General features: G+C 44.9%; 1 protein-coding gene across 4 annotated transcripts; it reads right to left on the bottom strand.

Moving 5' to 3' along the window:
* Positions 1-14,677: 14,677 nt before the first annotated feature.
* LOC148508956 (E3 ubiquitin/ISG15 ligase TRIM25-like) lies at positions 14,678-23,023 on the bottom strand. 4 transcript variants are annotated; one of them, XM_088443730.1, is made up of 3 exons: positions 22,852-23,023; positions 18,871-18,972; positions 14,678-18,396 (listed from the first exon to the last, which is right to left on the bottom strand). In XM_088443730.1, the coding sequence occupies exons 2-3, from the start codon at positions 18,875-18,877 to the stop codon at positions 16,541-16,543; spliced, it is 1,863 nt and encodes a 620-aa protein (XP_088299856.1). In that variant the 5' UTR covers positions 18,878-18,972; positions 22,852-23,023; the 3' UTR covers positions 14,678-16,540. The 4 variants fall into 4 exon arrangements, with proteins under 4 accessions (XP_088299856.1, XP_088299854.1, XP_088299857.1 ...); XM_088443728.1 differs by having other exon boundaries at positions 22,874-23,023; XM_088443731.1 differs by having other exon boundaries at positions 22,879-23,023.
* Between the last annotated feature and the right edge of the window lie 524 nt (positions 23,024-23,547).

Genomic DNA, 23,547 nt, shown 5'->3' with positions numbered 1-23,547 from the left:
GCGGTGGAAAATTATATGTAGCCACTCTCTACCCAGGACAGGGTGCGCACCTCTGATGTTTAATAGCCGACTAGTCTGATGAAAGTCTGGAATCTGCACTCCTCCTGTGGGAGGTTGACTTCTCACAGCCCAGTAGTGTAGTATTAGGCTCTCATACTTGCGGACTTGTATGTCCGTAATGGAAGCGGCTGCAGGTATTTCTTAAAAAGCAGGTTCTCTTTTTCACAGAGCAATCCGGATTTAAACAAAGGAAATAAGTCCCCCGACTATTAGACAGATTGTGGGTTGGATCCTTAATTGGAAATTTTCTACCTGCCATCCCTTGAGCGCCAGGATTTGGAGTGTTGCATACTCTGTGAATATTACTCTATATATGTATATTCTTTAATGTGCTCCCCATCCTCATCTATATGTTCTGTAACATGTTCACTCCCCCCCTTCCCCCGGCATCTATATTTTCTTTATCATACCTCCTAACATTTAGGAGCAAGAAGCAGGTCTATTAAGCGCACACTGAAGGTGCACTCACAAAAAGGATTGTGATTGTGCATCATACCCCAGTTGAACATCATTTTGGGGATGTGCCTCACACCCCCAATTCTTGTAACGTTGGGTGCTTCCCAAGCTGCTGGGCTGCCTCAGCCTCTTTTGGCACTGTTTTAGATGCTGTCCTGCCAAAATTGGGGACGGGGGACAGTTATTGTGCTCCCCAGTTCCCCACTATATGTTCTTTACTGTTTATCCACACCCCAGTTTATATGTTCTTAATTGTGCTCCACTTACAATATTAACAATCTTCTTGAACTCCCGTATCAGCTCCTCTGCTGTAACAGGCAACATTGCAATGCTAATGTCCTTAGGTCATGTCTGTTAGGTCACTTCTGTAAACAGGTGTCACCAGGGAGCAGGGATCCAAGCACCTCTTTAGTCCCATGACGGTCTGACTGTACAATCTCCTCCCCCCAAGAACACAGGTCACAGTGGGGAGGGCTGCTATCTCACAATACTACAGGAGTGTTAGATCCAATCTGGATCTAACACTAAAAGGCCTCCTTTGAGTTCAGGCCTCAGAGAAAAGAATAACATTTTCAATTAGTTAGAAAAAAGTGAGACCCTTCAATATTTGGGACCTAAGGCAGCTGCCTTTAGTGCTTAGGCCTAAAGCCTGCCCTGACTAAGTATGGATTAGATTGGAAAGAGAAAGATTATGGGTATGGAGGCACTCAATTTCTAATCTTGAACAAATTTGAATGTTTCAAATTCATAAATGTTATTGTTAATGTTAAAAACTATAGCTTCTGCCTTACGAGTTCCCTTTCTACAAAGTTGTAAAATAATAATTGAAAAAAGTAGATGAAATTTGTTAAAATGTGATAGTTGGAGTTTCAAAAGACTAATTTAAGATTAAACAGAAGAAAAATAAATAAGGGATTCCTGTTGTACAGTATTGTACGTTATTATTGAAAACAACTCACATTTTAATATCATTTTTCTTATACCTATATTATGTTGCAACTGCATAGAATGGGATTTAAGCCTAACATATAGGCTTTTTTTTTTTTTTTTAAATTGAGTAAATTTTTATTGGTTTACAGAAATACATTAACAAATAACCAAACAAAATAAATGATAAAAAATATATAATAAAATAATAAATATATATAATAAAATAATAAATATATATAATAAAATAATAAATATATATAATAAAATAATAAATATATATATATATACACATCCATATATATATATATATATATATATATATATATATATACACACACACACACACACACACAAATATACATAATCAAATAACAGTATCTGGAATCTAAAACCTAGATCTACAAACTGCATCCCAGATCCATTGCTTATAAAAAATATAATGTTAATGTGTATACCACAACAATAAACAGAGAAATAAATATATATATATATATATATATATATAATATATACATACATACACAAAAAAAAATAAAAAAATACCACACCATACAAATATTGTCAAAAATAACACCTGAAAAATTGGCAAAATCAACTAGATCCCAATAAATTCTCAACTTATCACACAGCATATTACCTCCAGCAAAGTAATAATCTACCTAATTATCCTAACAAAGCCTAACATAGGCTTTAATAGAAATCAATAGTGTATAAGAATTTGAAATATGTTATTTACATTTTTTGGTTTAAACCAGTTTTTTTTTTTGGCATTAATGCTTTAATGAAAACAAAATTGAATCCTGATTGTTAATATTAGGATTTTTTTTATATTTCATCAAAAGAAAGCCAGACTAAGGGGTACATTCTCGGTCGATTTTAATCGACTGTATAAATCACTGGCCAAATCTCTCATTTACTAGAAATTCAATTTTGAAAATTATTTTTTCAAAATGGAATGCGAGGTGGGTCGATTTTCAAGAACGTAAAAATGGTCAATTTGGAATGTGCACTTCAAAATCACTCACAAAAATTGACAAACACCTCTTTATGTACTCCTATTGGCCAAAACATATCACATACACAATAAAGCATACACCAGACCAACAACTAGTTGCTTGGTTGGAATGAAAATCTGGTAATGTATGGGAGCAAATGACAATAAGCCATTTGCTCCCAAACACTAGAAAACGGAAAACTGGAAAGCTGTTTTTCAGACAAGTTTTTTTAATCAAACAGATTTAACCAACTTGCCTGAATAACCTTTTTTGTGTTTTCTGGTGTTTGGGAGCAAATTGCTGATTGTCATTTGCTCCCATGCATTACTGGATTTTCATTCCGACCAACAAACTAGTTAAATGGTTGTGCCTCCTTTTATAGGCATCATAATTAAGTTCCTACCAATAGAATGGTGTTTCGAACCTAAAAATTACCTGGTTTTTTATAGTCTCTTTATTTGGGGATTTTTCTGTCAATTTTGTAGTTGATTTTAAGGCTATTTTCAATCAAGACAGTTAGGAAATCAGAGAATGCTGTTGTGAAAGTATTGAGGTTTGGTCGATGGGAGATTTTGGATTGTATTCGATTTTACTTTTAGTAAATCCCCAATTTGCAAATCACACAGAATATCACATATAAATACACCAAAAAGCCAATATCAAAATTTAGTAAATATACACCTAATGGTGCGTACACACGGTCAGCTTTCTTGGTCGATTTAAATGATGTTTGAACATTTAAATCGACCGTTTTTGCCCCCTCAAACGACCAAATGATGCACGGGCACGGATGGTCGATATCGATCATCGCCCGTGCATGCAGGCCAACATGGTCGATATCGACCAGGTTAGCCTGGTTACTATAGGAACCCTCGATCGTTGATCGAGGGTCATTATAGTAGTTGGGGGAATGGAGCATGTGCTGGATGTTCCATAACGATCATCCAGCACATGCTGGTCGATCAGACGATATCTGAACTTTGTCTGATCTGACCATGTGTATGCTCCATTAAGGTGCATACCCACGTAACGATTTAACTATTAAAGTCGTTATCGTTTTTTTTTTGTTTGTTTTTTAAGAAGTCACAGCATATAAAATAAAAACAGGGTTTATACCAGCCAATCCTGTTGGGTATACATAAAAAAATAAATAAAAAAAAAAGTCAATAGAACTTATAAAAGGGGTGCAGTCACAATGTTGACATAACAATGTCGACATCCTCAAAATGTCATGTTCACAATGTTTACATGTGAATTCCTGACATTCTAAGGACGTCGACATTAGTGTTAGGCTGCGGAACAGGAGGTTTAGGGTTAGGGACTAGTCGGAGGGTTGGTCAAAGAATACTTACTGGAATAGTCGCTCCATCAGAAGGTCTGCGCTGGACCTACTCCTCACGTGAGCTCTAGGACCAAGAAGACACCACTAGAGATGTTGCAGCCACCGGGAGCAGATAAGTCACCATCACGGATAGTTTGTTGACATTTCAGCAGTACCCACATGATGAACATCGACATTTCGACCATGCAATCATGAAGAATATCAGCCCTATATACCACACCCCCTTATACCATATACAAATATATTAAAACCACTAAATAAAAATGTAGAGTGTACAAGGTAGGAAGAGTGACTTTAGGTAAAAAGTCTGTTTCTAGTTTCCATATGAACTCAACCCATTCATATGAAATTGGACCAATTACCTATTTAGTGTAAACTATGAACAGGAAACATCTTACGAATATATATTTTATGTAAGTGCTGATTCATCCAATTAATTGCATAATTCTGCAGTTACAAAGTGACAAACACTGTTTAGCCCAACGCTGTTATAGACCAGTTACGCATACCTCTTTTCCACTTGTTTGTCGTGTCGCACCCAGGATGATGTTCACGTGCCCATTCCCGGGAGCGACCTGGCCGAGACCCCTGTCAGACAGACGGCCCGAACCGGCACTAATGCTGGGTCGATGACGCCATCGGCGTCACGTGATGACCGGCGCTTGGAGAGGATCTCCTCTCCAAGCACCGGCTCTTCCTGTGCAGAGAAAGGGACCCAGATTGCATCGACCCGGGTTACTCTTTCACACTGCCTCACGAGCCGGGTTAAACCCACGTTCAACCCTGCTCATGACTAGGGTTGAAATGCCGGGTCACTCGACCCAGCTTATTTCAACCCTGCCCTTTCACACAGCGAAATAACCCAGGTTGCTGCACCCTCACATGCAAAAACCCAGGGTACTGCTGGCAGTGGAAAAAGGATATAATTGAAATTATCTGACACAGACTACCTCTAATGATAGTAATGGTCTTGATTAAGTTTGACTAATTTATCTGTTAGAAACCATATATTTCAATGATTGTTAAACTTGCCTGCTTTAAAACTACAGTATACTACATAACAAATAACTCATTTAAAATAAATTGAAATATCGACTACCCAATTACACAGATTATTCAATTTACTGTATAACTAGTGCATACACACGTGCCTGAAAAACTGAGGCAGTCATTTCCATTCCCAGAACACCCCTACATTAAATAATATCTTCCTCAGTTGAAGTGCTATACCTAGGCAGATCTCTGCAATTCATTGTTACATAACTGTAAGTGAAGATGGGAGCCATACCGATTTAAGCGACTGTGAACAAGGCTTGATATAGGTGTAAGAAATGGGTAACTCCATCTCCAAAATCAACACAAAAATGAGATATGGTAAGAACTTACCCTTGTTATGTCTATTTCTACGAAGTCCATAGGGTTCCACAGGATACCTTGGGGTATAGGTGTGACGTCAGTCGCAGGGCACCAAAGAGTTAAGCTTTCAGCCTCCCAGGATGCACTGGGTCCCCCTCCTATACCCCGCCCCCGAGCCAAGGCACCTCAGTTAGTTACCAAGCCATAGGCCGGAGGAGAAGGAAGAGAGAGAAAAAAGATCTGGACACATACAAGAATCACATTCTCACCAGAGGGAGACGGAAAACCGGTGACCAGAGCAAAGCCCATCTGCAGCACAGGTGCGACAGGGCGGGAGTCCTGTGGAACCCTATGGACTTCGTAGAAATAGAGATAACAAGGGTAAGTTCTTACCATATCTCATTTTCTACTTCAGGGTCCATAGGGTATCCACAGGATACCTTGGGGATGTCCCAAAGCAGTATCCTTTAAGGGTGGGGACGCTCCTGTGCAGAAAGGAGAATCCGCCGCCCGAAGGAAGCATCCTGAGAGGCGAAGGTGTCAAACCTGTAATACCTCACGAAGGTATGGACAGAGGACCACGTAGCAGCCTTGCAGATCTGAACTGCCGAGGCACCACGTCGAGCTGCCCACGAAGGACCCACAGACCTAGTGGAATGAGCCTTCAGAGAAGGAGGGACCGGTAGGCCTTCATGAAGATAAGCTTCAGAAATAGCCATACGGATCCAGGCTGCCAAAGTTTGCTTTGAAGCAGGCCAACCCTTTTTACGGAAGCCATAGAGGACAAACAAAGCGTCCGACTTCCTAAACGAAGAAGTGCGGTCAACATAAGTCCTTAAGGCCCGCACAACATTCAAAGAGGCCTCACCCACGGAAAGACCCAGTGAGTTAAAGGCCGGAACAACGATTTCCTCGTTAACATGAAACTGGGAAACAACTTTGGGAAGAAACTCGGGCCGAGTGCGGAGCACTGCCCTGTTCCCATGAAAAACCAAGAAAGGGGGTCTACAAGAAAGAGCCCCTAACTCAGAAACACGTCTGGCCGAAGCAATGGCCAGAAGGAAAACAGTCTTAGCTGTTAGCCATTTAATATCCACTGAGCCCAGTGGTTCAAACGGCGGTCCTTGGATAGCCCTCAGGACCACAGCCAAATCCCAAGGCGCCACAGGTGGAACAAAGGGCGGCTGAATACGGAGAACACCTTGCATAAAGGTGCGCACATCCGGGATTGTAGTAATCCTACGGTGAAACCAGACAGATAGGGCCGAAACCTGTACCTTCAAAGAAGCAAGGCGAAGCCCATGATCTAGTCCCGCTTGCAGGAAGGCGAGAATCCGAGACAGACGAAACTCCCGCGGTGCATAACCTCTCGGTCGACACCACTGGAAGAACGTATGCCACACGGGATGGTATATCCTCGCGGAAGACGGTTTCCGAGCTCGTAACATGTACGCACCACAGAGCTGGAAAACCCCCGGGACCTCAGCATGGCCGTCTCAACAGCCACGCCGTCAAAGACAGCCGAGTCAGGTCCGGGTGAAGGCAAGGACCCTGAGACAGAAGGTCCGGTCGTAGCGGCAACCGCAGAGGACTGTCCACGGACAGACCCTGAAGGTCTGAGAACCAGTGCCATCTGGGCCACGCGGGAGCTGTCAACAGGAGCGTCCCTCCTTCTTGTTTGAATTTCCGGATTACCCGTGGAAGAAGGGAGACCGGAGGGAACAGGTATGCGAACCGGAACGTCCACCGGACGGACAGAGCATCCACCAGAGACGCCCCTTCGTCTCTTGTGCGAGACCCGTACACCGGCAACTTGTTGTTGTGCCGGGACGCCATGAGGTCGATTTCTGGAAGACCCCACCTGTCCACCAGTAGTTGAAAAACATCCTGGCGACTTAGAAAGTCCGCCTCCCAATTTAGCACTCCCGGGATGAAGACCGCTGATATGGCCGGAAGATTGCGCTCCGCCCAAACCAGGATCCGAGAGACATTTACGAGAGCCGCCCGACTGCGAGTTCCTCCTTGCCTGTTTATGTAGGCCACGGTGGTAGCGTTGTCCGACTGGACCTGCACCGGGTGACCCTGGAGAAACCGCTGTGCCTGCTGGAGAGCATTGAAGACCGCACAGAGTTCCAAGATATTTATTGGAAGCTCCGCTTCTGTCGGCGTCCACCTGCCCTGGAACAAGTGTGGACCCGAAACTGCTCCCCAGCCCCGAAGACTGGCGTCCGTTGTCAACAGGACCCAATTTGGAACCGAGAACGGACGTCCCTTGTTGAGGTGGGTCGTCTGTAACCACCACGCAAGGGACAGGCGAACCTCCGGGGTGAGCACAATCGTCTGGGACTTCAGAGACTGAGGCAGCCCGTTCCACTTGGACAGGATCAGGTGCTGCAGAGGTCTGGAGTGAAACTGGGCGTATTACACCATGTCGAACACCGACACCATGGAGCCAAGTAACCTCATCGCCGAGTGTAAGGACACCCGGCGGCTGTGCAGACAACTGCGCACCCTTGACTGTAAAGCAGAGATCTTGTCCTCCGTCACGAAGATCCTTTGCTGTCCCGAGTCCAATAAGGCTCCAAGATGCAGAATCCTCCGAGACGGGATTAGAGTGGACTTCTGCCAGTTGATTAGCCAGCCGTGCCGTTGCAGCAGTGCAATGGTCAGGTCCAAGTGGCGTAACAGGAGCTCTGGAGATCCTGCCACTAATAACAGGTCGTCCAAGTACGGCAACATGCGGACTCCCTGCAGCCGCAGAGAAGCCGCCATGACTGCCATCACCTTGGTGAAAACACGTGGTGCTGTCGCCAGGCCAAAAGGTAACGCCCGAAACTGGAAGTGGTCGCTGCGGATTGCAAACCTGAGGAACTGTTGATGGCGCAAAAGAATAGGGACATGCAGGTAAGCGTCCTGTATGTCCAATGACACCATGTAGTCCCCAGGTTCCAGCGCCAGAATGATGGACCGTAGGGTCTCCATCCGAAACTTCGGGACCCGCAAAGACTTGTTGAGTGCTTTGAGGTTGAGAATCGGACGATATGACCAATTGGGTTTCTGTACCAAAAATAGATTTGAATAGAAACCCTGGCCCCTCTGGGAGAATGGAACAGGCACTATAACTCCAGCCTGGAGCATAGTGTGCAATACCTTCCGCAGCTCCGTAGCCTTGTTCCGGTCTGATGGTAGACCCGTGGTGAAGAATCGAGCCGGGGGTCTGTGCCGGTAGGAGAGGGCGTATCCGTGGGAAACCACCTCCAGAACCCAAGTGTCTGTCGTAGTGGTCGACCAACACTGGGCGAACTGTAGCAGGCGGCCTCCCACCCTGGGATCCCCCAAAGGGAGGCCCGGACCGTCAGGCCGCAGGCTTGTCATCTGGCTTGGGGGCCGGACGTCTGGTACTCCATGCCTGCTTCCGGGGCTTGGCCGATTTCTTAGGACCAGCCTGTCGAGGAAACGACTGTGGTTTGGGCCTGCCCTGGCCCTAGATGACCGAAAGGACGATGGTCCAGAACCAGAAGGAGCAGCGGCCGACGGGAGACAAGCAGATTTGGCTGCCGCCAGCGTGGCCACAATCCTATCCAGATCCGGACCGAAGAGAACTTCTAAGGTAAACGGCAAGGCTTCCAGACCCTTCTTAGAATCTGCGTCCGCCTTCCAGGATCGCAGCCACAAGGTGCGACGAGCAGCTACCACTGCTGAAGAAATTCTAGACACCAGAGTACTAATGTCTAGAGCCGCCTCGTTGATGTAAGTGGCCGAATCACGGAGATTGCCAATCAACTCCGCCTGTTCGGCCGGACAGTCGGAATCAAAAGAAGCCTCTAATGAATCCGCCCAGCGCTCCATCGCTCTGGCAACCCAGCAAAAGGCCATAGCCGGCCGTGCTGCCCCCCCCCGCAAGGGAATAAGCGGACTTCAGGCAGATTTCCACCTTGCGGTCCGTAGCATCCTTAAGGGAGGACATGGATGGCATCGGCAATGTGGCACTACGGACAAGACGGGTCACGTGAGAATCCACCTGTGGAGGGGATTCCCACTTAGCAAAATAATTATCCGCGAACGGATAAGCCACCGCCAGGCGTCTCTGCGGCTGGTATCTTTTGCCAGGCTGTTTCCACGCCTCCTCTAAATGGTCCACCAACTGACCCGAAAGAGGAAAGACTGTGGCATCGCCCTTCACATCTTTGAAAAAGGCATATTTAGACTTAGCCGCTGGGGGAACTTCGCCCTCAATCACCAAGGCTGTGCGGACCGCCCGAATAAGTCCAGGAATATATACTTTGGACTTAGCATCAGCGCCCTTAGTATGGAGAGGTTCCTGATCGTAAGGATCCAGAATCTCCCCATCATCAGACCTCCCTTCGTCATCCTCATAAGGAGCGGACAGAGACGCCACCGGCCGTTTATGAGGCCGCATCACAGACTCCCCTTGCAATACATCCGACAAGTGCTGTACAGAACTCGTCAGGGAGTTAACCCACGCTGGCTCCTGAGAAACCGGGAGCAGGGAAATAGGGAGACTGTGGGGTACCACCAATTGTCATGGGAAACCCTGCATGGGTGACGACACCACAGACTGCTGGGACAAACCCATCGGAGTAAACGCGGGCTGCGGAGCTAACTGGCCCACTAAAGCTGCTAGGCGCCTGAGCGAAACAAGCCCAGGGCGGCTCCTGTACCGGTGCTGTAACCGTAAGAGGCCGCGCCATGGACAAACTGCCGGCAAAGGCCCTCCGCGCTACCCTCCCCCTCCGCTAACGGTACTTTACACGTGGTACACTGTAGCCGGATGGGAAAATCACTTTCAGACATGATGGCACCACGTATGTGACCCCTCTCACCAATTATATATTAAATAGGCGAGAGACCACCCTGCAGCACCGCACCACAAGGGCTTAGCAGAAAGAACAGGGACAGTAATAAAGCTGACAGTTTAGAGAAAAAAAGTTACAGGCAGCGCTAGCACAGTCACATACAATGCAAAGAAAATCAATTCCTGCACTAACAGCGCTGATCACTCAACTACACAGACACAGGGCCTGGTAGGACACAGCGCTGCATACACAGACCTGACCACAGCGGAGGAGAGGTATGCGGGGGGACCCAGACCACGATGCTTCCGTCCAGTGCTTCCAGCAGCGTTCACCATGCGTTGGAGATGGCCACCGAGGAGCAGAGAGGAGGCTGGCCTGGGGGAGGAGCGCTGACACAGGGCCAGTCAGCACAGTGCAGAGGGCTGTGTGCAGCGAGGGAGGCGCCGGCTGTGAGACAGGGAAGGCGCGCTCCCCTGGCATGCATTTAACCCCTGGGACGCCGCAGCGCTACCGCTCTGCTGCGGTCCGCTGTCCCAGGGGGTAGTGGAAGCGCAGGTTGGTCGCCTGGCTCCACGCTGCAGCCAGTCCCCAGGGAGCCCTCTGCCTGGGGACTTAGGACCATGTGATCAGCGGGGACCTACCGCGGGACCCCGCTGCTTACCTCTGTCCCCCTTGAATCCGGCCATGGTCCGGAACATCTGGGGTCACCGCTAGCTGTGACCCCAGATGCCCACCAGCATCCCCGGATCAGTACCGGCGTTCTGGTACCGGCGGGGTGTAGGGAAGACAGCATGGACGTCAGGACTGACTGTCCATGCTGTTCATCCAGATGTGCAGCCACAGCTGCATGAAGAAAAAGCTTCAGGGGCTCTTCTAGCCCCCACTCCAACAGGTGCACCCGACTCCGGCCGGGCACCAAACTAAACTGAGGTGCCTTGGCGCGGGGGCGGGGTATAGGAGGGGGACCCAGTGCATCCTGGGAGGCTGAAAGCTTAACTCTTTGGTGCCCTGCGACTGACGTCACACCTATACCCCAAGGTATCCTGTGGATACCCTATGGACCCTGAAGTAGAAATTAGGATTTCACATGTACCAATTTCAATGGTGTACTGCGACTTCCCAATATCAGCGAAGACATCCAGCATACGACACTGCTGTGGCTGGTGAACAACTGGACGACCTTGGACAGCATGCATTGTAACCTCTAACTGGCATGTGGGGACCACAAGAAACATTAGAATTTAATCAGTGCAACGTTAACTTTATTCTATGGGGGTACAGGAGCCGACTGCTTACTCTGGTCCCATTGCTGACCCCACTACACAAAGCTCTGCACTTCACATGGGCTCATGAACACTGCCACTGGACACAAGATAACTGGAAACATATAGCCTGCTTTGAGGCTCCATCTATTTCAGACAGATGGATGATTACGCACATAGAGACAACCCCACGAGGCAATGGAACCCGCATGCCAACAAGGGACAGTCCAGCGGTGGTGACTGTTACACTATGGCCCTAACTGTGTGGAGTTTGTATATTCTCCCTTTGTTTGCGTGGGTTTCCTCTGGGCACTCAGATTTCCTCCCACACTCCAAAAATATACTGGTAGGTTTATTGTTTCTCAACAAAAAAAAAAATCAACCCTAATGTGCAAGTATGAGTGTGTACATGTGGTAGGGAATATAGATTGTAAGCTCCACTAGGGTAAGAACTGATGTGTATGGACAAATATTCTCTGTAAAGTGCTGCAGAATAGGTGTGCGCTATATAAATAACGGATAACCATAATAATAGTGTGGGATGTTTTCAGCAGGCAGGAATTTGGACTGTAGATACATCTGCAGACATCACTGACGGGACGCTACATAACCATCCTTGCGTATCATTTGCACCCATTTATGTCATGCATTAACTCAGAGGGGAGGTCCGTATCCACCAAGATATGGTTGGAGGAGCATTCCTCCGTGTTTAGCATAATGAGTTGGCCCTGACAATAACCAGATTGAAACCCAATAGAAAACATGTCAGTTGCAGTTCAACATGCCATTAATGGCAAGGTTCCACCAATGTCAAATATTAGAGAATTGTGGACAATAATTCAAAAGGCATGGTGTAATCTGCATAGTACTTCAGATAACTCGTGGAGTCCATTCCCAGTCATGTTGCTGCTGTAATCCGATCGATAGGACCTATGCGTTACTAGACAGATGTCTTCGCTTTGTAGCACTAGTGTATATATGCTCGTATTCATATGCAGTTAGGGAACAATAATCTACACACTTCATAATAGTGAAAATATATTAAACAACAAGATACTGGATCAGTCTAGCAGCAGCACAGTTAGGCTGGATACACGTAAATATTTTCTGTCCAGCCATCCAACTAGTTGATTGGATGGAATGAAAATCTGGTAAGGTATGAAAGCAAATGACAATCAGCAATTTGCTCCCAAATGCCGGAAAATGGACACAAACTGTTTGAACAAATTGTTTAGATCAAACATTTAACAAACTTGTCTGGACCACCATTTTCATCTATTTTCTGGCATTTAGGAGCAAATTGCTGATCATCATTTACTCCCATACGTTACCAGATTTTCATTCCAACCAACTAGTTGGATGGTTGGACAGAAAATCTTTACGTGTGTACCCAGCCTAAGAGCTGTAGGGATGCCCTGCCACCTCGTTCTCTCCTCACAGCTCTCACTGGCTACCTGATAGACAGACTCGCTCTTCCCAGCAATCAGAGCCACCCCTTCCCCCACTAGAGGTCTCCAACCGGTAGCAGACTACTCCTGAAAGACTCACCATATTTTGACCCAGTTTCATCATGTACTAACATGTATGAAAATTATTAAATACAAGATCAAAACCTTACTATATACTACACACCAGGCACACCTCTTAACCACTTTCACTCTTTTCTTAAGTGTACACAGTTCATTTAGCCGTTATAATGTATTTGTGTTATAGATTCTATTGTATACATAATAAAGAATAAGATTTAGATAAGAGATGTGGGTAAAACTTACCTTTGTTATCTCTACTTCTACGAAGTCCACAGGGTTCCACAGGATACCTCGGGGGTATAGGCGATGGCTCTGCCGTCGGGCACCACACAGTTAATCTTTTAGTCCAAGGACGCACTGGGGCCTGCTATCCTATACCCCGCCCCCAGGCCAACACACGAAAGTCACACTCAGAGAATGTGACGGAAAACCGGTGACCAGAACTAAACCCACAGGTGAAGCACAGGTGCGACAGTGTGGGAGTCCTGTGGAACCCTATGGACTTCGTAGAAATAGAGATAACAAAAAGTTCTTACCATATCTCTTTTTCTACTGCAGGGTCCATAGGGTATCCACAGAATACCTTGGGGATGTCCCAAAGCAGTACCTTCAACGGTGGGGACGCTCCTGTGCAGAAAGGAGAATCCGCCGCCCGAAAGGAAGCATCCTGAGAGGGAAAGGTATCAAGACACACAGCGCTAGCATAAGTCAAAATTATGCAGAGAAAACAACTTGCACAATGGCACCATAAATCAACTATAAGACTAAAGTCCAGTAGGGGGGAACTATGCACCGCACTGTCTTGAGACCCGCGTTGTAAGCCTAAAAAGATGGCCGCCAGAGAACTCAGTGTGAGCGGGCCTGGAGAAGAAGCGCTGGAACAGCCCGCTGAATCACTCAGGAAACGCGGCGCTGTGTGCAGCGGGGGAGACGCCGCCTATGCTGTACAGGGAAGCGCGCTCACCTGGCATGCATTTAACCCCCCGGATGCTGGAGCGCAACTCTGCGGCGTTCCAGCCCCCTATCCTGGAGGTTCAGCGGTAGCGCAGTATCTTGCCTGGCTCCACAAGCAGCCGTCCCCAGGGAGCCCCCAGCCCTGGGGACAAAAACGGACTGTGCATCAGCGGGCGCCTACCGCAGATGCCCACTGCTTACCTGAGCTGTCCCCCTGCGTTCCGGCCACAGTACAGGGCACCCCGTGGGTTCCTGCTAGCTGGAACCCCCAAGCGCCCGCCAAGTACCCCGGATCAGTACTGGTGGTTGGCGCCGGAGCAGCAGCACGCAAGTCCGCTGGACTGTCCGTGCTGACCGCACTTGAAGGATCTTCGGGGGCTGTGCAAGACAGCCCCCCTCTGCAGTGACCCGACTCTGGCCGGACACCTACGAAACTGAAGGGACTAAAAGATTAACTGTGTGGTGCGCGACGACAGACCAATCGCCTATACTCCCAAGGTATCCTGTGGATACCCTATGGACTCTGCAGTAGAAATTTTTTTTTTTTTCTTCACCTTTTCTATTTGAATGTAGTACCCTGTGGGGCCAAGGAATACCACCTCTACAACCAGAAGAACATATGAAAATGTTTATATAGCATACAGTAAGTAGGGTGGAGCATTTCACCACTAATTTGATACAATACTAGTGTCTAAAAGACTTAAGTGTGGCTCATTCCACCTTTTTCCAAATTAAGATTGTTTGCTAGCTTCATTAGGTATGTTTTTGATCTGCTTTCTCAACTCTAAATGTTGCAGTCATTTACAGACTACTTCTACTAAATACATTAATGAAAAAAAAAATTGGTATTTTAATAAAATGATAATAAAACAGAATTTAACTATTCCACTTACAATATTTGATAAATGAACAACATAGTAAGTATAATGCACCTCTGTGCATGTGCTGGTACTGATTGGAATTAAGCACCAAAGAATGGGGACTGCATGTTTTATTTTATTTTTTTCCACAGCTTGGGCAACTGGAGAAACAATACATTCAGCTACTTCTGCCATATATGAACAGAACTGTCCATAGCTATAACTTGCATTTATGTTATTTCACATTAAATTTCCAGAATTACAGAAACAAGCCAAAGAGGTAACCCAACATCATCATCAAGGATAATCTGAAATGTTGGCTGCTGGGCAAACTATTAGGAAATTTAGAGGAACTGCCTCAGATACCAAGATAATGGGAAATTATCAGCAAGGCAGCCTAACTATTAGCCACAGAGTTAAAAGCAGATCTATAGAACATATCAGCAAATTATCCTGGGAATTCATAGGCACATTAAACTTTAAGCAACTTTATACAAAGTCTTGTATAGCCATTTCTCCAGGTTGTCGCAGTCCAACCAGCCATACATATTGACCCTTCCAAGACCATTCTCCAGAATTGATCATTTGAAGTTGAGTAACAGTGTCCTCCATTGTAGAGATTATTCTTAGCCTCTACAATTCTCTCCCTTGCATCCGCATTAATAATTATAACTCGGCATGTACCTACCATCCCGCTGTCACTGAAGTAGCATTGCTAATGTGCCTCCGCATTCGGATCTCCTCCAGTGGTAGTTATGTACACTCTTAGGTGGAAGCAATAGATTCACAGGGCTACCAACATCTTCTTGACATATTTCTGTAGCCTGGCTAAGCTGTACCCAGTCATGCTTATGCTTCTTTCAGCAGACTCCTAGTACTCTTGGCAGGATAACTTTGTCCTTCTACAGCAAAGTCCCTAACACATTTACTGGGACAGATGAGCTCCAAGTTGTCAGGATGTGTAGCTTTCCATATCTCCGGCAAGCTATGTACTTGCCTGTTTTAACATATAAAAGAAAAAATTTGGTAACTTATGCATAACACCTAATAACCCTTTGCTAAAAAAAAAAAAAAAACACTAACCTAAATTAACATGTTTTTCTCTAAACACTGAAGACTCAAACACAGTAACACCAGACTTTTTTTTTTTTTTTTTTTAACGTCTAGAAGCTCCTAACCTTATAACTTCATTATCCGATATCTATTGTTAACATTAATAATTTTCCTAAAATACTACCACCTAAGAAAATAGAAATGGATTTGTCCAGTACAAAAATGGATCATTCGGAGAAAACGGGGGGGGGGGGGGGGGAGAAGAAATAACTGTGCCACACAGCAACATTGTATCGACCACCTCTCTCACAGACAAGATGATTCTGACAGGAGAAGGGGAGGGCTGGATACAGAACAAAACTTTTACAGTGATCACTGTGACTAGCTGTCAAGATGTTCCCATAACCAGAAACCATACCAATTTGCATGGGGTGCATGCACACATTAATACTAGGTGCCATTTGTTCACATCAGCTTAGCAATTGCGAACAGTAAGTGTGTTTGGCCTGATCCTAAGGAGGTGAGTCCCCATCTCAGTGATCGGCTTTAAAATTATTCTCTGAAAAGTCTTTGTGATCAAGCTACACAGCACCCAATAACCATAAATTCTAACAAAAGATTTCTGCAGTCAGATTACATTTAACTAACAGGCTGGAATTAAAAATTTTTTCTAGTGACAGTCATTTCTACTGAAGACAACAGACTCGCTTGCATCTGGTCTGGACTCTCAGGTGCAGTAGCGAGGTCATCTATGCACACACTACTGCACCTGGCACAACTTTGTAAATGACCTTATGCCATAACAAATGAAAGCTCCTAGAGTTTAGTCCAAGTGCGCTAAACTATAAAGACACTGGAAGAGGTTATCTTTCCAGAATTTAAATAATGAAAATGAGCCTCTACAAAATAATGTGCTAAAATTACAGTTAGCTTATTATTTTCACCCAATCACACCAGACATAGAATGCAGCGTGAAGCGGCTCAGTGAAGGTGGTGGTAAATGTGTGCAGATGTTTGGCTGGATTGGACAGCTCATAAAATGACAGTCTTCCTTCCTCATAGTCCAGGTATACTCCAAACTGCAGGCAAGAAATCTTGAAGGGTAACATTGTCTCCTTACTGTCATTTACAGCCAAATATTCAGAATTCCAACTACTTAAACACCAAGATTTGTTATTGTAACCAATGCTGTAGTAGCATCCTTTTCTATCTATGCTGGCATAGGCTATACCAATACTCCAGCGTGCTGACTTGCTGGCCTCAACTTTCCAGTAATGTCTTCCTGAAGAAAAGCAGGTGCTGCTTAGAACCTGCCAGAATGCAAATCTTTCTGGCGTTTCCGGGTAATGCTGACCAAATGAACAGGTGGCAGTTTTTAAGTCCTTACAAATAGCTATATTTGAAGCAGCAGTATTTAAATCAAGTACTATTTCTGATGCCTTCTGTGCATAAAACCCTCCCTTAACACTATGCATAATCTCAGCTAAACCCCCCTGCAAAGACTTAGCGACTAAATCTTCATCTAGAATCCCAACAGTATCTTTATCCTCTGCATAACATTCATCATCCGAATCACCATCAGATGCCATCTCTTCCTCCTCTTCAACAAGGTCTTCCTCCATTTCATAATCTTCATCATCCAAATCTTCCTCATCTGTTTCTTCCTCTTCATTATAATCCTCTCCATCCTCATCAAAGTTTTCTTCCTCTTCCTGATCGTGCTCATCCCCCTCCCCTGTAAAATCATTAGCAATTTTTGTATCTACATTACATTTCTCCTCTTCTTCAAATTCTTGATCAGAATCTACATCACATTCCTCCTCTTCCTCTACATGCTCATAAGCGCTTCCACCCTCTTCATATTCCTCATCTACCTCCACATTATCATCATAAAGCCCTGCTATACCTATTTCCTGAAGTAAAATATTGAACGGATCATTCATGCTGCACAGTTTTTCGATATGAACCATCTGCTGATAGTGCTCCTCATCCTTTAACTCCAACTGCTTTATTAATGCATCGGCAGAGTGTACAACCTGATCTTCCTGTTTAGAGAGGTCATTCAGGATGGTCTTCTCCATAGCATTTAGCTGGCCTCTAATGTCCTCAATCAGCGTCAAAATTCGCTTTGATAAACAAACTCCTTTTTGGAGAGTGTCTTTTTTGTGCTCTTGAAGATTCTCCACTCTTTTCATAATCAACTCTCTCTTTGAAATTAGCATTTTAAGGATACATCTCAATTTTGATTTCTTTTTGTTTGAAGCCTCAATTAATGATTCTACTTCATGACCCTTGTGTTTTCCAATCAGGCAACAGGATACACAAATGCAGGTGGAGTCTTCAGAACAGTAGTATTTAAGGAGCTCTTTGTGGACAGAACACTTTCTGTTCTCCAATGAAGTGGTTGGTTCAACAAGAACATGCTCAGCTGACATGCTGTGTACCTTCAGGTGATTTTCACAAAGACAAACCTCACAATGCAGACATGTTTTAACAGCGGGCACAGCAGAGGAAAGACAGTTTGTGCAGAAGATTTGGACTTCCACCTGCTGTGACTGAGAAGACCTGTACTTCTCCACAATGTTCCTAAGTAGTGTTGGTTGGTCAACTTGCTCTGATGTGCACTCAGAACGGGAAAATATCTCAGATGCTTCATGGGCACCCAGAACTTTCCCAATGCAATCACAGCAGAAATAGAGTCCACATTTCAAAGTCACTGGTTCTTTATGCGCAGTACAGATCGAACAATTTACAGTATTTCCTGTATCAGCAGAATCCATATCTGGAAAGATCACAAGAAAAAAATATTATCCAGTTTTCTCTCATTAGGGCATGATCTATCTTACTATAATACAACAAAACAAGCACAAGAGTTTAGTCTTTATACAGCACTGGCGCTAAAAATATTTACAGCCAAGTTAAAGCAAACTTAAATATATAGGGTACGATACAATTGAGCACGTTGTGAATAGCGCCGGGAAGGAGTTTCTGGAGCATTCAATTGTCCCCATCGCACCCTGCACTTCGTCGGGAGAACTCGGTCTCTAAGCCTGCTTATCCGCGGTAACCGGCATTCCCCGACTTAAGTGCCGGATGTGATGCTGTTAGCACTCAGGAGGTTGCGAGCAGAAATCCTCTAGACGGGCTTAACAATACGGGCAATTGAATAGCTCAGGGAACTCCTTCCTGGCGCTGTTCACAGTGTGCTGAATTGAAACTTCCCCCATAGTTTAGTAATAATATAGGGGTGCTTTACCTTCCATTACACTCTGTTGTGCGATAAGTAGGCAGAGCTGGTCTGTCGAGTATAAAGGAATTACACATTCAAAAGGACACCACTTGATTTGGCAAAGCACTCCTGGAGGAAGAAAAAAAAAATACAACAGAATGAATTTGAATACAGCATTGGCAAAAAAACTACACATAGCAGCACTCGTGTAAGCACAAAAATAGAAATAAGTAGTTTGGTGAACACACAGTTTTAATTATTTTTTTACATTAGGAAAAGAATAGTTAGCAGACTGCAAAGCAAATGATCAATTGTGGAGAATGGTCTCAGAAAGATCCAACTATATGGCTGGTTGGACTGAGATCATCAACCTGGAAGACTACATGGAGAAATAGCTATACAACACTTTGGAAATAGTTGCTTGCAGTTTAAAATGCCTATGATCTTCCAGGAAAATTTGCTGATACAGTAGTCTATACAGATGTGTCCTCATACATCATTGCTAGTCACACCAAATAGCCCCTCTCCGCGTGCCAGGTCCCATGCAACTCTGCTAGTGCCAGGCATCCTTTAAAATAAAGTGAGTCTTAGTCACGATGAGACGTGATTAGGGAGCACCAGGGGACTGTGCTGATTAATTTGTATATCTGTGTGCGCCTGAGTCTCTGAATCTATGGGGGCGATTCAGACCCGCTCGCTAACATGCTATCGCTGGGTGCGTGACGGAGCATGTGCATGCAAAAATGCAATCGCACAAGCAATCGCTAATCAAACAAGCAGACGTCCATCCGCTACTAAAGTCCACCCACTTTGGGGGAGTAGGGTCAGTTTATACTTACCTTTTAGCTGTCGGGATCTTCACTGCTGCCGGCGTCTTTCATACCAATCCCTTGGTTACATCACCCAGTATCTGTTAGGTACTTAATATGCTGCAGTTTAGAACTGTTCTGAATAATTTTCATAAAAGTTGATACATCTGTATAGATTTGAACGTGACTGAATAACTGTGACACTTGTTCAAATGCACTGCATTTAGTTAGTACATCCCTAGGCAAGAACAAATTTGAAGCTTAACCTTTGTCTATTACCCCTTTTACACTTGCAGCAATAACTGCGCAGCAACCCGGGTTACCGTGCAGTGTGATAGAGCCAGGTTGAAATAAGCAGTCGGGTGTGTTCAACCCAGCTTGTGTTGCAGTTTGAACAGGTTAACCTGGGTCTATGCGACCCGGGTCCCGTTCTCTGCATAGGAAGAACCGGCACTTGGAAATGAATCATCTCCAGGCACCGGCTCACCACGTTATGCCGATGGCGTCATCGGCCTGGCATTAGTGCAGTGTCGGGCTGCCAGTCTGACAGGGGTTACACCCGGGATGGGCACATGAACATAATCCTGGGTGCAAACTGGCATACACCGGTCTATATAAGGTCCCACACTTGACAGTGCATGTCAGAGCACAAACCAAACATGAAGTCCAAGGAATTGCCTATAGACCTCCGAGACAGGATTGTCTCGAGGCACAAATCTGGGGAAGGGTACAGAAAAATATCTGCTGTTTTGAAGGTCCCAATGAGCACAGTGGCCTCCATCATCCGTAAATGGAAGAAGTTCTGAACCACCAGGACTCTTCCTCGAGTTGGCCGGCCGTCTAAACTGAGCTCGGGTGCATCCTGTTTCCACTGATCATCCTTGAGATGTTCCTGCAGCTTAGTTGTAGTCTACCTGTGGTAAATTCAGTTGATTGGACATGATTTTGAAAGCAACATAATTACTCACTAATGCATTTTAAAATATACACAGGTGGAGCCAATTACAGGTCGAGTCTCCCATATCCAAAATGCTTGGGACCAGGGGTATTTTGGATAACGGAATAATCCATATTTTGGAATATTTGCATATTATAATGAAATATCTTGGGAATGGGACCCAAATATACACAGAATGCATTTGTTATATACACCTTATACACACAGCCTGCAGGTAATTGTATACAATATTTTCAATAGTTTTGTGGCTCAAGCAAAATTTGTGTACAGAAATTAAATTAATTTATGTTTCATATGCACCTTATACACACAGCCTGAAGGTAATTTTATTCAATATTAATAATTTGTGCCTTAGACAAAGTTTGTGTACATTGAACCATCAAATATTATCAAAGATTTCATTATCTCAGTGATGCCAAAATAATTCCGTATTTTGGAATATTTGGATATGGGAGAATCAACCTGTACTTAATATGTGTTTCTGTGGAGACCTGGAAAACATGAACTGTTTGGGGTCATGAGGACTGAGGGGTCTATGGACTAAGCCTTGGATGGAGATAAAGGGAACATATATAAAGTACCAGCCAATCAGCTCCTAACTGCCATGTCACAGGCTGTGTTTGAAAAATTAGTTATGAGCTGGTTGGCTGGTACTTTATCTCCATCCAAGGCTTCGACAATGGACCTCAGAGTTTGAATACCTATGTTCTAAAGCTGGCCACACACTAGACCAACTTACATCCAACCAGCCAACTAGTTGATTGGTTGGAATGAAAATCTGGTAAGGGATGAAAGCAAATGACAATCAGCAATTTGCTCCCAAACGCCGGAAAATGAACAAAAACTGTTTTTAAAACAAATTGTTTAGATCAAACATTTAACAAACTTGTCTGAACGACCATTTTCATCTGTTTTCTGGCATTTAGGAGCAAATTGCTAATCATCAGTTACTCCCATACGTTACCAGATTTTCATTCCAACCAATCAACTAGTTGGCTGGTTGGACAGATAATCTTTAGATGTGTGGCCAGCTTAAGTGTTTCACATGCATCCAATACAAGGTAAGGTTTGACAAAACGACCCCCGGGAAGTCCTCTGGCAATTTTAAAAGTTTACGTTCATATAAATAATATTTCTACACGTTTATTTGCAGGAGCGGAGTACTCCAGTAAACATAAAAATGCAGTTTGCTTAATACATTACTAAACTGTAATAAAAGTCAAGAAAAAGCAAAAATAAAGTTAACACTTTCTAAGCACACCAAGTTTACTATCTACAAATTGATTAATCAAAGTCCTTGGCTATTAAATAAAAAAAAAAAAAAATGATAGTATACAGTACATGCTGTTTGGACTATTTTTACTCCTGTATACTGTACCTTTCTCACATATCAATGCGGGCAGAACAATTCAATGCTAAACACGCGGTCAAAGCCACGAAATTGCTGTTTTCGGGGGTTTGACTGCATTTTCCATATGCACCAAGACCCAATAGGCAACGTTATCCTAATAGAAGCCCATGGGCTTCTTTTTGGGAGACTCCCCCGAGAGGGATTCAACATGTGCAGAGGGACTCTCAGAAATAACCATCAGAAGAGCCGTTCTATGCATGCGATAATTGCTGGGATATATCTGTAGCTAGCTGGAGTGGTTAGTTACTACCCTGTAAAACATACAGGGCACTACACAAAGAATTACTAGGGAGTCTGTAAAGCTTGTAAATCGAGATGCTCAATATTGGAATGAGATATATATAACCCACCTCCCTGATTTAGGCAGTACAGTTCCTCTCTGAGGGCTTTGTCAATCCCAATCTGGCTAGTTCCACGCAGTGCTGTAAATGGCTGCCACGCGCACCTACTGTACCATATTTTGCACATAAGAGGGATGGGATAGTGGCACTCCAGCACATGGGAAGCAATGGGCACAGTACACCCCATCTCAGTGGCACCATACTTAACCCAGCTCCTGCACCTACAAAACTATGCTTAATATAAATGTTAGCCCACCTATGATTAGACGTTATATAAAAGGTACATCTGCTGTGTGAAATGAACTTCCACCCTACCCATAAAAGGACATATCAAATACACACAGTAGCATTCAGCAAAGAAACTACATTTACAGAAAATCAGGGAGACGCCACGCCAGACAGTACTGACAGAGGTGTTATTAGTGGATGAATGGGGCTTGCACTGTATGTAGACTGGGTGTCCATGGTAAAAAATATATAAATATATACCTTTCCCTGACTGCACACTGACCTTACCACCAAGCAGCGCAGTAAGTAACCAGCGACACCTGACAGACACTGACAGTCTCTCAGTCACGCAGCTGCTGCGTCCAGCGACTCAGTCATAGCGCGGGAAAGGTTACTACCGCCCGAGCCCGACGTGAGGAGTAGTGGCGGGAATAGGGTGTGCTGGGTACTGGCCGCTGCTGCAGCTGCATATTATACACGTGACCGCAGCTAAAACTGAGAAGGAGCGATGACTTCAGTCATTATTTTATTACTAGTATCAGGAAACGTTCTCATAGGACGACCTCAGTGTGCTGCTGTGATAACATACTGTACGTGGAATGAGAATGTTAAAGCACCGTATTTAACATCATTTTCCATAGCAACCAGCCTCCTGAGTTCTGCTCAGCAGCAGCATACTGGGTGGGATGCATTACGCATCGCACTTGTGATGCATTCTGTCGGTCATCGCATGCCGGCGTTGGTAACGCTGGTATGCATGACGATCACCGCAAAGGACCGCTCTGTCGGTAAGAGTGACTTTGCGTTGAAGAGACTTCCGCGAAGGGGTGCTGGGAATGGCCATCGCAGCTATGTTGCCGGAAGATGCAGACACTGGCCTCTGCACTCCCAGAAATGCCGCCCCACCATTTTCAAGAACGCCTGCCATGGTCGCTCATTCCCTGCCTGAAAACCGCC

This window comes from Taudactylus pleione, unplaced genomic scaffold (assembly GCF_031769625.1).
Source record: "Taudactylus pleione unplaced genomic scaffold, aTauple2 ptg000333l, whole genome shotgun sequence".
In the NCBI taxonomy this organism is placed as follows: Eukaryota; Metazoa; Chordata; class Amphibia; order Anura; family Myobatrachidae; genus Taudactylus; species Taudactylus pleione.
Note: the sequence above shows the minus strand (reverse complement) of the source record. Positions and strands in the feature narration are given on the sequence as shown.